This window comes from Thamnophis sirtalis, unplaced genomic scaffold (assembly GCF_051295495.1).
Source record: "Thamnophis sirtalis isolate CommonGarterSnake01/CBP01778 unplaced genomic scaffold, rThaSir2_p1.2 scaffold_10, whole genome shotgun sequence".
NCBI lineage: Eukaryota > Metazoa > Chordata > Lepidosauria > Squamata > Natricidae > Thamnophis > Thamnophis sirtalis.
Window position 1 is genome coordinate 64,380,035 of NW_028261390.1, and position 19,930 is coordinate 64,399,964.

Genomic DNA, 19,930 nt, shown 5'->3' on the forward strand with positions numbered 1-19,930 from the left:
AGAAAACAAACCAACCTTGGGGGAAAAGAAAGGTGCGGTTGTCTGTCTGGTTAGGTTGCATTCCACCCACTTTCTCCAAAGTGAGAAACAGGATCTGGGGAGGAGAAGAAGAGCGTGTGGTTGGCTAACACTCTGAAAGACACGTGGCATCGATGGCTGTAATGCCAGGAAAAAATGGGTGTCTCCAACTGTGACCTCAATGGGCATGTCTTGGCTGCTTTCAACATCCAATTGCTAGATTATTAGTGGAAGCATGAAAGGAGGGCAAGAATTTCGCACAGTAGGTGCAGCCTTTCCCATGAGTGTTATGAAAGTCAAGCTTAGAGAAAATCTGGCAGAATTTGTAGGACGATGCTCAAACAGATATGAAGCATCTCTTTCCTATTTGTATGGGAGATATTCGCCATTAAGGAGAATCATGAGGAATAGCATCAAATAAAGATCATCAAGGCACCCATTACATAAGCTTCAACTTTGCAATGGTGAACGACAACTTGGCAACTCTTCAGTGTTGAAAAAATAAACAAACCTGTGATAGTATCATCCAGATCGTCCTTTTGACATACAGAAAAGGAGTGGCAGAGCCTCTCCTTTCCACATGAAGCCTTAATCACGGGGAAGAATCCATGACTCACTGAAAGATGTCTTCAACTTTCATTTTATTGTAGCGTCGTGTTTGTGTAGGATTCTGAAGAAACACAAGAGGTGTGGTTCCCAAACTCCACACTCATAAGACTTGACATCATTGTGAGCTGTTGCTGCGATTTTTGGTGTGAAGTGGAAAGAAGAGAACAGGGAGGAAACCAACCAATGATAAAACTCTATGAAAATGTGTCCCAATTAAGACTTCCTCAGCTGTTACAAAACGTAGAACCTTCTGAGGAGATGACAGGAAATGAACCTTCAGTCCAAGGCAGAAACATCTCCAGAGGTAATGTTTTCTGATGTATCTTCGTAGACCTGTTGCGAGAAATTATTTTCTTCCAGGGCCAGATTACTGAGACGACATCTGGGTTTAATTCTATTCGTAGTTGATTTCTTCCTGGTGGTATAGGGAGCATTAAGAAAGCCATTTACACCTGTGGCTTTGTTCTCCATGCTGAAGAATAGATAATCTCACCAGAAAAGAAAGAGGTAGGTTTTTTTAATCCCTGAAGGGATCTAATTTATTTTAAAATAAATTCCCTTCCCCATTCCCTGAAGGCTGGTGTGAGCTTCTTGGAAGAGAAAAATATCCAAGAAACTATATAGTATTCCCTTCCATGTATTTTTTTAAAAATCAAGGGTTTTCCCCAGTAGTGGGTTTCAAAATTTTTTGGAACCTCTTCTGTAGGTGTGGCCTGCTTTCCGGGTCCACTGGTGGAACCTCTTCTAACCGGTTCAGTAGATTTGACGAACCGGTTCTACCGAATAGGTGCGAACTGGTAGGAACCCACCTCTGGTTTTCCCCCTTTCATCATGCAATAGCATAGGGGTGTCAAACTCACATTGTTATGGTGTCATCACGTGACTCCCCCCCCATCGCTAAACTGGGCATGGGTGTTGCATCTGGCCCATAGTCCAGGAGTTTGACACCCCTGTAGTAGCACTTCAGGATTCAGAACTTGATTCAAGAAATTGATTTTTTTAAAAAAATGTATGGATCCTTAATTAAATGTATTAATTAAAACATATGCTTCAATTTTAATTTTAATTTTATATTAGGATGTCTTTCAAAATACAACCTTTCCTTCTCCTTCCAACATGCCTCTGAAGTGTGATCTCTCTGTGTCCTTTTTCACCTGTCCTTATAGCAAGAGATAGCTAAGCAGCAGAAATTGGGACAGTAGGAATAATAATTGAACATGCCTGTTGAACGACTAGTAGCCAGTCATACCAAACGGAAAGATGTTTTGATCCCTTTTGCTGGAAAATACTTCTGATCAACCGGCTTTTAAAATTGCACACTGTACCCATTGTGGTAGTATTTGATCAAACGATAAAGAGGAAGATTTATAAGTAAACAAATTGGGTGGGAAAACTTTGGCAAGTGGATATTTTTCTACAACGTCTCTGCAGCCGTTTCCACATTTTGAGTGAAGATGGCCGATAATGGAAAGGAACGTCTCCATTTTACCTTGTCAGAGGCACAAACCTCTTCACGATTAAAACTCCCAGAGCATGTAAGTGAGCTTCTGCAAATGTTGCTGACTCCTAGAGAACAGTGATGGTCACACATCAGAAGTTTGGAAATTTATGTTATATTTTAATCGTAAAGAGAATTTTTGTGAAATCATGTTTGGCAGTAAAAAGGCAAGAAAATTTTAGCTGCAAATGCATAGGCTAATCCAAAATTAGTAAATAAAATAAAATAAAATAGAAACCAGAGACTTTCCTTTTTGGGATTGATTGACAGATAGACAGGATTGATAGATAGACAGCTAGGAAAAAGGACCATGAAGCTTTGTTTTTATATATGAGAAGTGGTGTGAGATTATTATATCTCAAAATTAGAAGGATGTGGCACTACTCACAATGGAAGCCTGGTTAGTGAAAATGGTGGAATTTATAGACATGGCCAAATTGACTTCCCTGATTAGAGAAAAGATAATGTGTATGTTTATTGCTGATTACAAACCCCTTGTAGATTTATTGCAAAAAAGGGGGGGAGGGGGGAGGTTTTATGATTTTTGCCTTTCAGGGTTAGAAAAATAGATAATAGAAAAAGCAGAGTTTTTCTTTTTGTAACCACAGAGTAAGAGGTAATTGTGTAATTGCATTTGCTACAAAGAAAATCACAAGGTACTTCTTTTCATTTCTTTTCATTTCTTTTCATTTCTTCCTTTTGTACTTTTTGACTTTTTCTTTTTTCCTTTCTTTACTTTATATTAGTTATTTGTTAATCTTTATCTTCTTTTCAAAACTCTTGATAAAAATATGTAAAACAATATGTTATGTTTTTATCTTGGTTGCCCAGAATTCCATAGGTTAAATGGGCAATTTGTTTAAAATCAATCCATCCAGTGTGTTATGCTTGGTAAATTTCATCACTCAAGAAATGTCCTTTGTTTGGGATAAACACAGATATTATCCTGTCTAAAACCAACTCTTCTTCACAAATCCTCTTTTTCTTTGTGCTTCGCTTTAAAGAACTTTCCTTTTTTCTCAAATGGTATAGTGATAATTTTGTTTTCATTTCATTTTTTTCATTCATTCCATTTACTGTATATGCCACTCACTCACTCTGCAAGGTGACTTTTTAAATTAACTAAATATTTTAAAACATTTTTAAAAAGAACAATAGAAAAACAAATTGTTATTTAGAGTGTGTTTGAGGCTTTCAGTTTTTAGTCTGCCAGGAAGCAAAGCTAAGGGAATCTTTTTTTATTATTAAAGCTCTTTCCAGGTCTATCTTGCTAAGAACAAAACAATGACACAACCTGAATGTCAAGGAAACTTAAATAAGTTTAAACAGTTTGAAAAGGGAGGAGACATGGCAAATGAAGTATATAAGATGTCATGGGAGAAGCAAATGGAAGATTTATTCAAAGCATTCAAGCCAAAACGAGGTAATTATTTTAATTTTTGTTTTCCTCGAGGTGCTTCCAAACCATGAATACATCCTTAATGATTTAGTCAATACAGAAGGTGAAATGTATTTTCCTGGTTTATGAGAGATATTTATTTAATTTATCAAATTTATTTGCCACCCATTTTGCAGTGCAGATGACACTGAACTGAGATTACAGATTAGAGAAGTTTGGTGCTAAATTACTCAGGAAAATCCTTGTATAGAACTGATGCCAAATATTATGCTGTTTTGACCCCCCTCGTCCCACACCAAAGTACGCCAAGACAAAGATACTTCAAGGATTTATTAACACACAGACAGGACCTTGGCAGCAATCCAGCATAGTCCAGGCCTTGGCAGCAATTCAGCACAGACCAACCTTGGTAGCAATCCAGCCTGCCAAGCTAGCCACGAAAGTTCTCCAACTGTAATGAATACGTTGACTCCTGCAAAAGGGCGTGTGCACACTCATTCCTTTTATAGTCTTGAGAGGAGCCTAATTACCACCATCTGAGTGCAATTATCTCCTGTAACTGCGTAACTGTTCCTTACGCCTATTAGATCTTCATTGCCGGGCATCCAGGAACAACTCTGTTGGCTCCTCCCCACTGCTCCAATGCATGACGTCCGGATCACACTCCCTTGTCTCCTCCCCACTGGTCCAAGGCTCAGGCGCCTCCTGGTGGCCAACCAGCCTCTCTGCCCCCTGCTTGGAGTCGGAACCTCTGTCCAGGGTCCTCCACATCCTCCAGAGCCGACTCATAAGGCCCCTCGCTGTCAGAGTCTGGTGGCAGCTCCAACGGCTCCTGCTGTTATGCAACATTATGCATAATGTCAGATTAACCACCTACTTTTTTCAGTTTGTAGTTCTGAGTGTAACTGAGGGATGGTTTATAGAGTTCTTTGGAATCAGTTTTAAGCAATCAACTATACATTGCTTAAAATTGATTCCAAAGAATCCTATGAATGGATTCTTTCATCTCTTCGGAAGGAAGCCGATTCAAGGCATCCGTCTTTACAGAGAAAGACATAGCAATAGAGAGTTTGGAACAGCATTTGGAACATTCTCTTTGCTTGTGTTTCATATGTTGATATGTACATATGGATGTTCTTGTAGACTCTTCATCATATATTCCGGCAGCGGCAGAAAAACCCTGGCAGTTTAAATTTTGGGATATTAATAATACATTTCTCAGAGTGGTGGACAAAGTATTGATGACAACTCCACAAATTTCAAATTCACCAGGTAACAAGAGAATCTCTTATATTTTGGTGGAATATTTAAGTTATAGTATTAGCCAAATTATTGATGGGATGTCTTTGATGGTAGTAATTATTGTACTCACAAGATTCGGATTGACCCAAACAATGATGGAACTGTCAAGATTTGCTGTCCAACAGTGACTTAGTAAAAATTCATGGTTTCAAGACCTCCCCTGCATAGTCCATTGTCTGATATTTCATCCCCAGGGCACCCATTTATCCTGGGCACCTGACTTTCTGCCAACCTGATTCCTGCTCTACAGTTTTCAGGAGGATAAAAAAATTAAAACAAAAGGCTTTTTTGCCAAAAAGGTTTTCATAAGTTTTTAGTATTTCATTAAATTTGCAAATGTGTTGTAGTAGATTTATTGCTTTCATGTAATTTAACCGTTGTTCTAGTTCCTATTAATTCCTTTCTTGGTCCTAACAAGAAAGATGTTTTCTTCTCCTCCTGAGTTGTCTTATAAACAAACACACACACAAACACAAACACACACACACACACAAACACACAGTAGAGGCATGCAGTTGAGTCATTTTTGGGAGCCTCTACAATATTTTCTGAACATTTCCACTAGGTCTACACTGGTTTCTCATTCAATATTTCCAAATCAATGAAACCATTGAACGTTGACACAAATGCATGACTCTGTTTCTTTCATATTATTTTCCCCCAGGATGTTCTTTTGATGTAGTTCCTAATACCGCATTAGATTCAAAAAGGAATCCAATCTTTATGGGTGCTGATAATCATGTTGTGTCCTGTATAAAGTCTGGCGATGGACAGCTTCAAATACAGCTCATGGTGAGTATTTCATGAGTACTCATTCTTTTTTAGAATACAGTGAATGACCTGGAAGGGGCCTTGGAGATCTTCTAGTCCAGCCCTGTGCTCAAGTAGGAGAAACTATACTATTTTAGATAAGTGACTGTCTAGACTCTTCTTAAAAACATCCAGTGATGGAGCAGCCACAATTTCTGGAGGCAAGCTGTTCACTGGCTAATTTTTCTAGAAAAAGAATTTGTTCTCCTTTTTCACTCGATTAGGATTGTGTCTCATCTGTGAAATAAGAGGACTCGCAATTTGCTCATAAATAAACATGTGCCAGATTATAGCAAATGCTACCGTTCTGTCACTGTTTCTCCCTGATATAATTAGCCGCGCGAGTGATTGTGGGTGCACCTCGGTTCACCCACATAACACCTATCCTCCGCGAGCTGCGCTGGCTACCTGTTGATCTCTGGGTGCGCTTCAAGGTGCTACTTGCCACCCATAAAGCCCTTCATGGTAGTGGATCTGGATACTTGAGAGACCGCCTCCTGCCAATTACCTCCTCGTGACCAATTAGATCACACAGATTAGGCCTCCTCCGAATCCCATCTGCCAGTCAGTGTCGACTGGCAACTACGCGGAGGAGAGCCTTCTCGGTAGTAGCTCTGACCCTTTGGAACAATCTCCCCGTGGAGATTCGTACCCTCACCACCCTCCAGACCTTCCGCACAGGCCTTAAAATCTGGCTATCCCGTCAGGCCTGGGGCTAAAGATTTAACCCACCCCCACCCGAATGGTATGAATGTTGTGTTCTTTTTAATTATGTATTGTTCTTATGTGTCATTGTTTGTATCCCCTTCCCCATGAGTTGTAAGCCGCCCTGAGTCCCCCCAGGGAAAAGGGCGGCCTATAAATAAACTTTCAAATTCAAATTCAAATTCAAATTAGTGACAAGTTTCTTGTGTTTTACTTTTCACAAATAAATTAAATTGTAGTTATGGGCTTTGTAACATGGAAAAGCAAAGTACTGCTGAGACTATTGCACATGTAATTAAAAGCTTCCTGTGATTCCAAATCCTAAATCAGAAACAGTGATACTCTTTTAGTGGAAAGAAGCTTTCTGCAAGACCATTCTCCATTAATCTTGTAGCCATGATGTCATGTGATATAATATTCTTTGTTTTGCTAAGGAAGACTTCCCCCCCCCCTTTTTTTAGGAGGAAGATATTATGAGAGTGTATAAAACACCAGAAAAGTTCAAGAATTTCACTTTCTACAGTACAAGTGATGGCAAGCCAGAGATTTGCACTTTTGAATCTGCAGAGTTCCCAGGTTGGTTCATCAGCAGTTCATCTGAGCCGAATAAGCCTATTGGTTTAAATCAAAAAGGAGGCCCTGAAAACGTCTTGTTTTATTTTACAAAGATAGACTAAATCCAATTTATAAATGGATAAGATAGTTATTTCAGTGTAGGAGAAGGACAGGAAGAGCCTGGAGATGGAGTCAAGGAAGGATTCAGCTGAGAATTGTTATGTTTCCACAAGTGGTCCCAATCCAATTCCCCTTGATTTCCATTAACTATTCATAGCCCCAATTTAATGCTTACTGTTAATTAAATAGCCCAACACATTTTGCACCTTTGATCTAGGAAATTGATCAAAGAAAATTAGCACGCACAAAATATACTTTGCAACCAATACTATTTTCCAGCTTGCATTAAGAAGTGAATTAATTTTTTGCATTTCTTTTGACCCACATTTTGTACTGGCATTTCTTATTAATAAAACTATGTTTCACAAGCATGCTTGGTTCTTTATCTTGCTAATCACTTCCTATTGGAAAGAAGGATCCTCATTGAAGTTTGCTAGCCCCTGTTTCACTCATGCCTGAACCGTTTGATATATGGATTCCAGGACATGTGACAGCTGAAAGCAATGCAGCAACAATAGGTTTGAAAAACAGGGATAAAATGACACAAATACAGCACACTAAAGAGAGAAGGAGGACCGACTAATCAGTGTTTCTCAACCTTGGTGACTTGAAAGAGAGGGAGAGAGAGGGGAGCGAGAGAGGGAAAGAAAGAGGGAGAGAGGGGGAGGGACGGCGAGAGAGGGAGAGAAAGAGAGAAAGAAAGGGAGACAAAGAGAGGGAGAGATGGGAAGAGCGAGAGAAAGAGAGGGAGGGAGCGGGGAGTGAGAGAGAAAGAAAGAGAGGGAGAAAGAGGGAGGGACGGAGAGAGAGAGGAGAAAGAGAGGGAGGGAGCGGGGAGCGAGAGAAAGAGAGAAAGAGGAGAGGGATAGAGAAAGAGAGAAAGGGAGAGAGAGAGGGTGAGAAAGAGAGAGAGAGGAAGAAAGAGAGAAAGAGGGGGAGAGGAAGCACTTACAGAGGGCTGAAAAGCATTGTGAAGTTGTATATAAGTCTAAATCCTATTGTTCAATGCTACAAGAATCTGACCAACTGGCCATTAAAGGAAAGAGTTTAAGACAATTGGCTAAGGCCAACTCACCATGGCCAACTTGCCGCAGCCAACTTTCCGTGGCCAACTCAACAGGACAAGAGTTACACTAATATTAAAGAAATGGTGGACTCGAATCATGAAAGAAAGGATGCAAAAGGGGGGATTGCATGAAGCGTAAATGACAAACATTAAAATGATTTTTAGAAATTTATTTTAAATAATTAAATTAAATGGTTGAATTGTCCTGCGGAGAGTTGTCCCATTGGGTAAGGGAAATACACAGGAGATAAGAAACACATTGAAGGTGGGCTGGACTTCGATCACCTGCGGACACAAAGAAACTCTTGACTTATGACACGTTTGACCCCTCCCTCGGGCTCTACCTGGTCACTCCCTCCGCGCCCTTTTTTTCTCTTCGCTTTGAGAAGGCTTTTGTCCCGCCGAATTGCCCATCCATCTCAGTCTGTCTCTTCTTCTCAGAACTCTCCGACGAATGCCCAGCTAGGGCTGCAGTTGTCTTAGACACAATGTCAGAAGAGGACAACTTAGTTAGTCACAGGGCTGTTAAGTGAACCCGGCTTCTCCGTTGACTTTGCTGGTTAGAAGGTCGCAAAACGAGATCACAAAGCCCCGGGACACGACAACTGTCACAAGCTCATGCCTCCAAATTTTGATCAAGGTGACCCCGGAGAGGTTACAATGGTCGTAAAAAATGGTCATTAGTCCCTTGCTTCAGTGCCATTGTAACTTTGGACGGTCTCTAAATGAACTGTTGTAAGTCGAGGACTTCCTGTAATCCTTTGAAACCAAACTATAATCATAGAAGGGAAACCCCACCCCTGAAAAGACTTGGGATTTTGATCATGCAGGTAGGGCTGCCATCTCGACTTTTTTGGACACGGGCGCTCCGTGGGAAAACATAGTCCATTTTTGATAATAATTTGTCCTATATTTCCTTTTCCTTTTTTAAAAATGTTTTTTTTTGTTTATGCAAAACATAACATCTTTGCAACACATTACACTTCTTTTACACATCTGTTGCGATTCTTTTATCTGTCCGTGTAAATCTTTTATAACTATATAACTTTATATATATATATATATAACTATATATATAACTATATATATAAATATATATAACTATATATAACTATATCTATATCTATATCTATATCTATATCTATATCTATATCTATATCTATATCTATATCTATATCTATATCTATATCTATATCTATATCTATATCTATATCTATATCTATATCTATATATCTATATCTATATCTATATCTATATCTATATCTATCTATCTATCTATCTATCTATCTATCTATCTATCTATCTATACTGTATATAACTAGAACTAGAACTAGAACTAGAACTAGAACTAGAACTAGAACTAGAACTAGAACAACTATAACTATAACTATAACTATATACACACACACATTTATATTATTTCATATGTCTTTTTTCTCCATTGTATATATAACAACCTTTATATACATTTGACTCATTTTATATCCATTTCCTATTATTTATTTGCTACCGTCTATTTCGTAATTCTACCTTTGATTCATTTTCCGGTTTTGTAGTTATTTTTTAATTTCTTGATCTTTCTTCTTTTCTTTTTTGCTTTCCTACTTTCCCCACCTTCCACTAGCCAATTATATCATAAATCCCATGCAGAGTAATATTCAGATTCTTCTTTCTCTTTTAATTCTTTTGTGATCCTATCAATCTCTGCACCTTCCAATATTCTTTTTATTACATTTTCTGCCATTAGTACTTTCCCCCATTTCATCATCTTCTGGTCCGATTCCCAAGTGGCATCAATAGATCCCTGTGCTGACACCCTCCTCTGTCCGGGAACGAATGCCAAGACAAGCTTAACTGGAATGTACTTTATTGGCAAGAAACCAAAACCTCGGTGGCTGAAAGCCAAGCATAACAAACATATAAGGAACTTGGCAGCGACTCAGACAAGCCTTGGCAGCAATCCAGCCTGCCGAGCTAGTCACAAAAGTTCTCCAACTTTTAGTCAATGCGTTGACTTCTGCAAGAGGGGCGTGTGCACAAGCAGTCTTTTTATAGTCTGGAGAGGAGCCTAATGGCCACCAGCTGAGTGCAATTACCTCCTGTACTTGCAACTATTCCTGACGCCTATTAGCTCTTTGGTGCCAGGCATCCAGGAACATCTCACTGCTGGTTACTGGATCACTCTCCCTTGTATCCTCCCCACTGGTCCAAGGCTCAGGTGCCTCCTGGTGGCCAACTAGTCTCCCTGTGCCCTGCTCGGACTCGGAACCTGTCGAGGGTCCTCCACATCCTTCAGAGCCAACTCATAGGGCCCCTCGCTGTCGGAATCTGGTGGCAGCTCCAACGGCTCCTGCTGGGCCACAACAGATCCCTGTAATCTCCCACTATTAGAGATGAGTTTGTGTGAAACAAGGAGAAAACAAACCAACCTTGGGGGAAAAGAAAGGTGCGGTTTTCTATCTGGTTAGGTTGCATTCCACCCACTTAAGTGAGAAACAGGATCTGGGGAGGAGAAGAAGAGTGTGTGGTTGGCTAACACTCTGAAAGACACGTGGCATCGATGGCTGTAATGCCAGGAAAAAATGGGCGTCTCCAACTGTAACCTTGATTTGCATGTCTTGGCTGCTTTCAACATCTAATTGCTAGATTATTAGTGGAAGCATGAAAGGAGGGCAAGAATTTCGCACAGTAGGTGCAGCCTTTCCCATGAGTGTTATGAAAGTCAAGCTTAGAGAAAATCTGGCAGAATTTGTAGGACGATGCTCAAACAGATATGAAGCATCTCTTTCCTATTTGTATGGGAGATATTCGCCATTGAGGAGAATTATGAGGAGTAGCATCAAATAAAGATCATCAAGGCACCCATTACATAAGCTTCAACTTTGCAATGGTGAACGACAACTTGGCAACTCTTCAGTGTTGAAAAAATAAACAAACCTGTGATAGTATCATCCAGATCGTCCTTGTGAGGTACAGAAAAGGCGTGCCAGAGCCTCTCCTTTCCACATGAAGCCTTAATCACGGGGAAGAATCCATGACTTACTGACAGATGTCTTCAACTTTCATTTTATTGTAGCGTCGTGTTTGTGTGGGATTCTGAAGAAACACAAGAGGTGTGGTTCCCAAACTCCACACTCACAAGACGTGACATCATTGTGAGCTGTCGCTGTTATTTTTGGGTGTGAGGTGGGAAGAAGAGAACAGGGAGGAAACCAACCAATGATAAAACTCTATGAAAATGTGTCTCAATTAAGACTTTCTCAGCTGTTACGAAACCTTCTGAGGAGATTACAGGAAATGAACCTTCAGTCCAAGGCAGAGACATCTCCAGAGGTACTGTTTTCTGATGTATCTTCGTAGACTGGTTGTGAGAAATTATTTTCTTCCAGGACCAGATTACTGAGACGACATCTGGGTTTAATTCTATTTGTAGTTGATTTCTTCCTGGTGGTATAGGGAGCATTAAGAAAGCCATTTGCATCTTTGGCTTTGTTCTCCATGCTGAAGAATAGATAATCTCACCAGAAAAGAAACAGGTAGGTTTTTTTTTTAATCCCTGAAGGGATCTAATTTATTTTAAAATAAATTCCCTTCCCCATTCCCTGAAGGCTGGTGTGAGCTTCTTGGAAGAGAAAAATATTCAAGAAACTATATAGTATTCCCTTCCATGTATTTTTTTTTAAATCAAGGGTTTTCCCCAGTGGTGGGTTTCAAAATTTTTTGGAACCTCTTCTGTAGGTGTGGCCTGCTTTCCGGGTCCACTGGTGGAACCTCTTCTAACCGGTTCGGTAGATTTGACGAACCGGTTCTACCGAATAGGTGTGATCTGGTAGGAACCCACCTCTGTTTTCCCCCCTTTCATCATGCAATAGCACAGGGGTACCAAACTCACATTGTTATGGTGTCATCACGTGACTTTCCCCCCCATCGCTAAACTGGGCATGGGTGTTGCATCTGGCACATAGTCCAGGAGTTTGACACCTCTGCAGTAGCACTTCAGGATTCAGAGTTTGATTCAAGAAATTGATTTTTTTTAAAAAAATGTATGGATCCTTAATTAAATGTATTAATTAAAACATATGCTTCAATTTTAATTTTAATTTCATATTAGGATGTCTTTCAAAATACAACCTTTCCTTCTCCTTCCAACATGCCTCTGAAGTGTGATCTCTCTGTGTCCTTTTTCACCTGTCCTTATAGCAAGAGATAGCTAAGCAGCAGAAATTGGGACAGTAGGAATAATAATTGAACTTGCCTGTTGAACTAGTAGCCAGTCCTACCAAACGGAAAGATGTTTTGATCCCTTTTGCTGGAAAATACTTCTGATCGGCTTTTAAAATTGCACACCCTACCCATTGTGGTAGTATTTGATCAAACGATAAAGAGGAAGATTTATAAGTAGTTTAGTTTAGTTTAATAAAATTTGTATGCCGCCCACTCCCTTGGGACTCTGGGCGGCTTACAGGCATAATAAAAGAAAACATTTAAAATTAAAATAAAAGATACAGTTATTAAAATTCCACACCATTCATTCCATCTAAGTGGGGCTGGATATTGATCAACAGCCCCAGGCCTGCCGGAACAGCCAGATCTTGGTGGCTTTACGGAAGGCCGGGAGAGTGGTAAGGGTCCGGATCTCTACGGGTAGATCGTTCCACAGGGCCGGTGCAGCTACAGAGAAGGCCCTCCCTCGGGGGGCCGCCAGCCGGCATTGTCCGGTCGACGGCACCCGGAGGAGGCCCAACCTGTGCGGTCTTGTTGGTCGTTGGGAGGTAAGTGGCAGGAGGCGGTCTCTCAGGTAGCCAGGTCCTAAACCATGTAGGGCTTTAAGTAAACAAATTGGGTGGGAAAACTTTGGCAAGTGGATATTTTTCTACAACGTCTCTGCAGCCGTTTCCACGTTTTGAGTGAAGATGGCCGGTAATGGAAAGGAACGTCTCCATTTTACCTTGTCAGAGACACAAACCTCTTCATTATTAAAATTCCCAGAGCATGTAAGCGAGCTTCTGCAAATGTTGCTGACTCCTAGAGAACAGTGATGGTCTCACCTCAGAGGTTTGGAATTTACCATGTTCCTTGACTATTTCTTTGGGACGATAGTCAAGCTCATTAGTCCTTAGCAACAAATACATTCTGGAGGGGGAAAAAAAATCAAACAGCAAACAAAGTATAAAGCCAATCAAAAAGTCTAAAGGGGAAAAACCCGAACGTGAAGGGTTTTTTTTTTAAACCATGTTTTGGGCAACAATCCAAAGCGTATTCTGTGCAGTAGAGATATGGCTACTTTTCATCACTTCTTTATCTCCTATAGTACATCTGCATCTGTAACGCAACTTGGGGTTGTAGTTCACAAACTTGCTTGAACTTTGCTGGATAAAGTTATTTCTCTGCAGGTTCTTCCATTTGTTGTTTGTTGACAAAATTAGTTCATTTTACCAGTGCATTTCGTTTTCTTGCTGTCTAGTAAATGCAGCATAAAGTTCATTTGGCTTTTTACTTTTGCTGGTCAGTCTGCCAGAAAAAGGAAGTGGTGGATAGGAGATTTTGAAATTACTTCCAACTTGTGTGGTTTCGTTTGCAGCAGTGAAAATGTATGTGTTTAAAGAATAGGGTTTTTAAAAAAGTTATAGGCCAAAAAGTCACTTAAATTGACATTAGTCTCACATAGGAGAATTGAACATCAGGAAGAGAGATCCATTCTGATGGCAAATTACATCTGTGAAACACAGCATAGTGAATAAATTCAAAATTTAGTAGGCAACTGAGAAATGAGGAATTGATTGGCTGAGTGTACCTTTAACTTTAATGGTAAAATATATGCTGGTAAGTCAATTTGGAAGTGTCCATCAGATGTCAGGGTTCTAAGTAACATATCCATAGCAAAGAAAATTCCAAGGAAGGTATTCCTCAAAGAATAGGTTTATTGGATATATTGGCACAGGCTGGTGAAAACCAACTCTGAATATTCCCGTGGGTTTCACCTAATTAAAAGTAAAAGATTTTCACTTTCCCAAAACAATCAGTCAAATGGCCCAATCAGGATACAGTCCAGTTGCTAGGTGACATCAGTGCATGATGTCCTTGGTTCCCAAAAGAAAGTATTTTGTTTTAACTATACTTCCCCAACTATCTATTCCCCCCCTCCCTGTCCCACGGCTCCAGTGTGTCAACCCTGAAGTCCCCAAATGGCCTCAGTCAGGCCAGCTTCATGGTTGACATCAGCTGCTTTACACACACACACACACACACACACACACACACACACACACACACACACACAAACTTCTTGTAATCTTCTGTTTCTGAATGTGAAAGCAACAGACTAAGATTTAAGAAGTTGGAATAATTTGTAATTTTTTAAAACTGATTTTTATCATATTACGCTTTTAGTTTGGTTACAATATACAAATGGAACAATGGGAAAATGTGTTGAAATTTATGTTATATTTTAATCTTAAAGAGAATTTTTGTGAAATCATGTTTGGCGGTAAAAAGGCAAGAAAATTTTAGCTGCAAATGCATACGCTAATCCAAAATTAGTAAATAAAATAAAATAGAAACCAGAGACTTTCCTTTTTGGGATTGATTGACAGATAGACAGGATTGATAGATAGACAGCTAGGAAAAAGGACCATGAAACTTTGTTTTTATATATGAGAAGTGCTGTGAGATTATTATATCTGAAAATTAGAAGGAAGCCACAAGGAAGCCTGTAAAAATGATGGAATTTACAGACATGGCCAAAACTAACTTCCCTGATTAGGGAAAAGATAATGTGTATGTTTATTGCTGATTACAAACCCCTTGTAGACTTATTCTATGAAAGGAGGGTGGGGGGTGAAGGTTTTATGATTTTTGGCTTTCAGGATTAGAAAAATAGATAATAGAAAAAGCAGAGTTTTTCTTTTTGTAACCACAGAGTAAGAGGTAATTGTGTAATTGCATTTGCTACAAAGAAAATCACAAGCTACTTCTTTCTAATTCTTTTCGTTTCTTCCTTTTGTACTTTTTGACTTTTTCTTTTTTCCTCCTTTACTTTATATTAGTTATTTGTTAATCTTTATCTTCTTTTCAAAACTCTTAATAAAAATATGTAAAACAATATGTTATGTTTTTATCTTGGTTGCCCAGAGTTCCATAGGTTAAATGGGCAATTTGTTTAAAATCAATCCATCCAGTGTGTTATGCTTGGTAAATTTCATCACTCAAGAAATGTCCTTTGTTTGGGATAAACACAGACAGACATTATCCTGTCTAAAACCAATTCTTCTTCACAAATCCTCTTTTTCTTTGTGCTTCGCTTTAAAGAACTTTCCTTCTTTCTCAAATAGTATAGTGAGAATTTTGTTTTCATTTCATTTTTTTTTCATTCATTCAATTTACTGTATATGCCACTCACTCACTCTGCAAGGTGACTTTTTAAATTAACTAAATATTTTAAAACATTTTTAAAAAGAACAATAGAAAAACAAATTGTTATTTAGAGTGTGTTTGAGGTTTTCGGTCTTTAGTCTGCCAGGAAGCAAAGCTAAAGGAATCCTTTTTTTTTTTTTTTTAAATTAAAGCTCTTTCCAGGTCTATCTTGCTAAGAACAAAACAATGACACAACCTGAAGGTCAAGGAAACTTAAATAAGTTTAAACAGTTTGAAAAGGGAGGAGACATGGCAAATGAAGTATATAAGATGTCGTGGGAGAAGCAAATGGAAGATTTATTCAATTCATTCAATTCATTCGATCCAAAACTAGGTAATTATTTCAATTTTTGTTTTCCTCGAGGTGCTTCCAAACCATGAATACATCCTTAATGATTTAGTCAATACAGAAGGTGAAATGTATTTTCCTGGTTTATGAGACATATTTATTTAATTTATCAAATTTATTTGCCGCCCATTTTGCAGTGCAGATGACACTGAACTGAGATTACAGATTAGAGAAGTTTGGTGCTAAATTACTCAGGAAAATCCCTGTATAGAACTGATGCCAAACATTATGCTGTTTTGACCCCCCTCATCCCACACCAAAGCATGCCAAGACAAAGATACTTCAAGGATTTATTAACACACAGACAGGACCTTGGCAGCAAGCCAGCACAGTCCAGGCCTTGGCAGCAAGCCAGCACAGACCAACCTTGGCAGCAATCCAGCCTGCCAAGCTAGCCACGAGAGTTCTCCAACTTTAATGAATACGTTGACTCCTGCAAAGGGGCGTGTGCACACTCATTCCTTTTATAGTCTTGAGAGGAGCCTAATTACCACCATCTGAGTGCAATTATCTCCTGTAACTGCGTAATTGTTCCTTACGCCTATTAGCTCTTGGTTGCTGGGCATCCAGGACCAACTCCTTTGTCTCCTCCCCACTGCTCCAATGCATGACGTCCGGATCACACTCCCTTTTCTCCTCCGCACTGGTCCAAGGCTCAGGCGACTCCTGGTGGCCAACCAGCCTCTCTGCGCCCTGCTCGGAGTCGGAACCCTGTCCAGGGTCCTCCACATCCTCCAGAGACGACTGATAGGGCCCCTCGCTGTTGGAGTCTGGTGGCAGCTCCAACGGTTCCTGCTGTTATGCAACATTATGCATACATACATTCTGATGTCAGATTAACCACCTACTTTTTTCAGTTTGTAGTTCTGAGTGTAACTGAGGGATGGTTCATAGAGTTCTTTGGAATCAGTTTTAAGCAATCAACTATACATTGCTTAAAATTGATTCCAAAGAATCCTATGAATGGATTCTTTCATCTCTTCGGAAGGAAGCCGATTCAAGGCATCCCTTTTTACAGAGAAAGAGGACAAACATAGCAATAGAGAGAGTTTGCATTCTTGCACATATTTGGGAATATCTTGTTGGAAATCTGTAGTTGTCAAAGGAATAAAGAGAAGGAGATGAATGGTGAGGGAATCTATTTTTCCTTCTTTATTTTTTAAAAAAAAAACATGAATGTATCTTTCTTCAATGTCTCTAGATTCTTCATCTGTATTTTAAGAATGTTTTCCTTGGAATGTCCACTGGGATATTCAGCATTTGGAACATTCTCTTTGCTTGTGTTTCATATGTTGCTATGTACATATGTATGTTCCTGCAGACCCTTCATTATATATTCCAGAAGCGGCAGAAAAGCCCTGGCAGTTTCAATTTTGGGATATTAATAATACATTTCTCAGAGTGGTGGACAAAGTATTGATGACAACTCCACAAATTTCAAATTCACCAGGTAACAGGAGAATCTCTTATATTTTGGTGGAATATTTAAGTTATAGTATTAGCCAAATGAATGATGGGATGTCTTTGATGGTAGTAATAATTATTGTACTCACAAGATTCGGATTGATCCAAACAATGATGGAACTGTCAAGATTTGCTGTCCAACCAAACCATGGCTTCAAGACCTCCCCTGAATAGTCCGTTGTCTGATATTTCATCCCCAGGGCACCCATTTATCCTGGGCACCTGACTTTCTGCCAACCTGATTCCTGCCCTACAGTTTTCAGGAGGATTAAAAAAAAGACTTTTTTTCAAAAAAGGTTTTCCTAAGTTTTTAGTATTTCATTAGATTTGCAAATGTGTTGTAGTAGATTTATTGATTTCATATAATTTAACTGCTGCTCTAGTTCCTATTAATTCCTTTCTTGGTCCTAACAAGAAAGATGTTTCTTCTCCCCCTGAGTTGTCTTACACACACACACACACACACACACACACACACACACACACACAGTAGAGGTATGCAGTTGAGTCATTTTTGGGAGCCTCTACAATATTTTCTGAACATTTCCACTAGGTCTACACTGGTTTCTCATTCAATATTTCCAAATCAATGAAACCATTGAACTTTGACACAAATGCATGACTCTGTTTCTTTCATATTATTTTCCCCTAGGATGTTCTTTTGATGTAGTTCCTAATACCGCATTAGATTCAAAAAGGAATCCAATCTTTATGGGTGCTGATAATCATGTTGTGTCCTGTATAAAGTCTGATGATGGACAGCTTCAAATACAGCTCATGGTGAGTATTTCATGAGTACTCATTCTTTTTTAGAATACAGTGAATGACCTGGAAGGGACCTTGGAGATCTTCTAGTCCAGCCCTGTGCTCAAGTAGGAGAAACTATACTATTTTAGATAAGTGACTGTCTAGACTCTTCTTAAAAACATCCAGTGATGGAGCAGCCACAATTTCTGGAGGCAAGCTGTTCACTGGTTAATTTTTCTAGAAAAAATAATTCATTCTCCTTTTTCATTCGATTAGGATTGTGTCTCATCTGTGAAATAAGAGGACTCGCAATCTGCTCATAAATAAACATGTGCCAGATTACAGCAAATGCTACCTTTCTGTCACTGTTTCTCCCTGATATAATTAGTGACAAGTTTCTTTGTGTTTTACTTTTCACAAATAAATTAAATTGTAGTTATGGGCTTCATAACATGGAAAAGCAAAGAACTGCTGAGACTACTGCACATATAATTAAAAGCTTCCTGTGATTCCAAATCCTAAATCAGAAACAGTGATACTCTTTTAGTGGAAAGAAGCTTTCTGCAAGACCATTCTCCATTAATCTTGTAGCCATTGTTGAAAGAAATGTCCTTCTGGGTTCAGCTCCAAGTGCTGAAGAAGACACTGGAGACATAGAGGCTGCTTGGAAATATGGTTTATTGTTGGACAGGGCCACATAGCTTGAGCCCTGTACAGAAAAGGTGATCACATGCTTTGATGTAGGTGGAGAAGAAGAGAAGGGCTGAGGGAGGGGCTTGCTAGGCTTTTTATACCCTGTTTAGTCCCACCTCTCTGTTTCCTGTTCCTGTGTAAGAAATGTATTCTGATTGGTTGTCAGACTCCCATGGTGCCATGCAGGGGGCTACTCTCTAGCCTGTTTTGAACCCAGGTATAGATGAGTTCTCAGATGCCATGTGGAGAGTTGAGTAATATCCCTTCCCCCTGCAGCTGCAGTGGGGAAGTCTTTATTATGTAAAGTGGGCTAGCCTGGCCTTCTCAATGGCCTATTGACAAAGTGTGGATGGGCAGGAAGCTACAGGCAACTATTCTGTCTTTTAAAGCATGTTTCTTTCTTTTCACATCCAGAGAAATATTCTGCCTTTTCAATATTTCCTAGGATATTTCATTTTTCTGGGAGAGGGCTGGATGATAACTTCCCACAATCCACACCATGATGTCGTGTGATATAATATTCTTTGTTTTGCTAAGGAAGACTTCCCCTTTTTTTTTAGGAGGAAAATATTATGAGAGTGTATAAAACACCAGAAAAGTTCAAGAATTTCACTTTCTACAGTACAAGTGATGGCAGGCCAGAGATTTGCACTTTTGAATCTGCAGAGTTCCCAGGTTGGTTCATAAGCAGTTCATCTGAGCCGAATAAGCCTATTGGTTTAAATCAAAAAGGAGGCCCTGAAAACATCTTGTTTTATTTTACAAAGATAGACTAAATCAAATTTATTAATGGATAAGATAGTTATTCCAGTGTAGGAGGAGGACAGCTGAGAATTGTTATGTTTCCACAAGTGGATTCAATCCAATTCCCCTTGATTTCCATTAACTATTCATAGCCCCAATTTAATGCTTACTGCTAATTAAATAGCCTAACGCATTTTGCACCTTTGATCTAGGAAATTGATCAAAGAAAATTAGCACGCGCAAGATATACTTTGCAACCAATACTATTTTCCAGCTTGCATTAACAAGTGAACTGATTTTTTGCATTTCTTTTGACCCACATTTTGTACTGGCATTTCTTATTAATAAAAATATGTTTCACAAGCATGCTTGGTTCTTTATCTTGCCAATAACTTCCTATTGGAAAGAAGGATCCTCATTCAATGTTCACTTGATTCC

At 39.3% G+C, this 19,930-nt stretch overlaps 1 protein-coding gene across 6 annotated transcripts; it reads left to right on the forward strand.

The window, feature by feature from the left end:
- The first annotated feature begins 314 nt into the window (after positions 1 to 314).
- Positions 315 to 19,447, forward strand: LOC148043918 (interleukin-36 alpha-like). 6 transcript variants are annotated; one of them, XM_087724776.1, is made up of 5 exons: positions 315 to 931; positions 3,376 to 3,548; positions 4,668 to 4,796; positions 5,491 to 5,618; positions 6,803 to 7,387. In XM_087724776.1, the coding sequence occupies exons 2-5, from the start codon at positions 3,410 to 3,412 to the stop codon at positions 7,016 to 7,018; spliced, it is 612 nt and encodes a 203-aa protein (XP_087580902.1). In that variant the 5' UTR covers positions 315 to 931; positions 3,376 to 3,409; the 3' UTR covers positions 7,019 to 7,387. The 6 variants fall into 6 exon arrangements, 3 of the variants coding, with proteins under 3 accessions (XP_087580902.1, XP_087580903.1, XP_087580904.1); XR_015697920.1 differs by lacking the exons at positions 315 to 931; positions 3,376 to 3,548; positions 4,668 to 4,796; positions 5,491 to 5,618; positions 6,803 to 7,387 and adding exons at positions 942 to 1,134; positions 15,648 to 15,829; positions 17,187 to 17,294; positions 17,961 to 18,088; positions 19,309 to 19,447; XM_087724777.1 differs by lacking the exon at positions 315 to 931 and adding an exon at positions 943 to 1,134.
- The last annotated feature ends 483 nt before the right edge of the window (positions 19,448 to 19,930 follow it).

Excerpts from the sequence above, each read along its gene's own strand:
- LOC148043918 (XM_087724776.1), top strand. The coding sequence starts at position 3,410 with ATGACACAACCTGAATGTCAAGGAAACTTAAATAAGTTTAAACAGTTT. Across the intron at positions 3,549-4,667 it reads AGCATTCAAGCCAAAACGAG|ACTCTTCATCATATATTCCG; the intron begins GTAATTATTTTA and ends ATGTTCTTGTAG. Across the intron at positions 5,619-6,802 it reads AGCTTCAAATACAGCTCATG|GAGGAAGATATTATGAGAGT; the intron begins GTGAGTATTTCA and ends CCCTTTTTTTAG.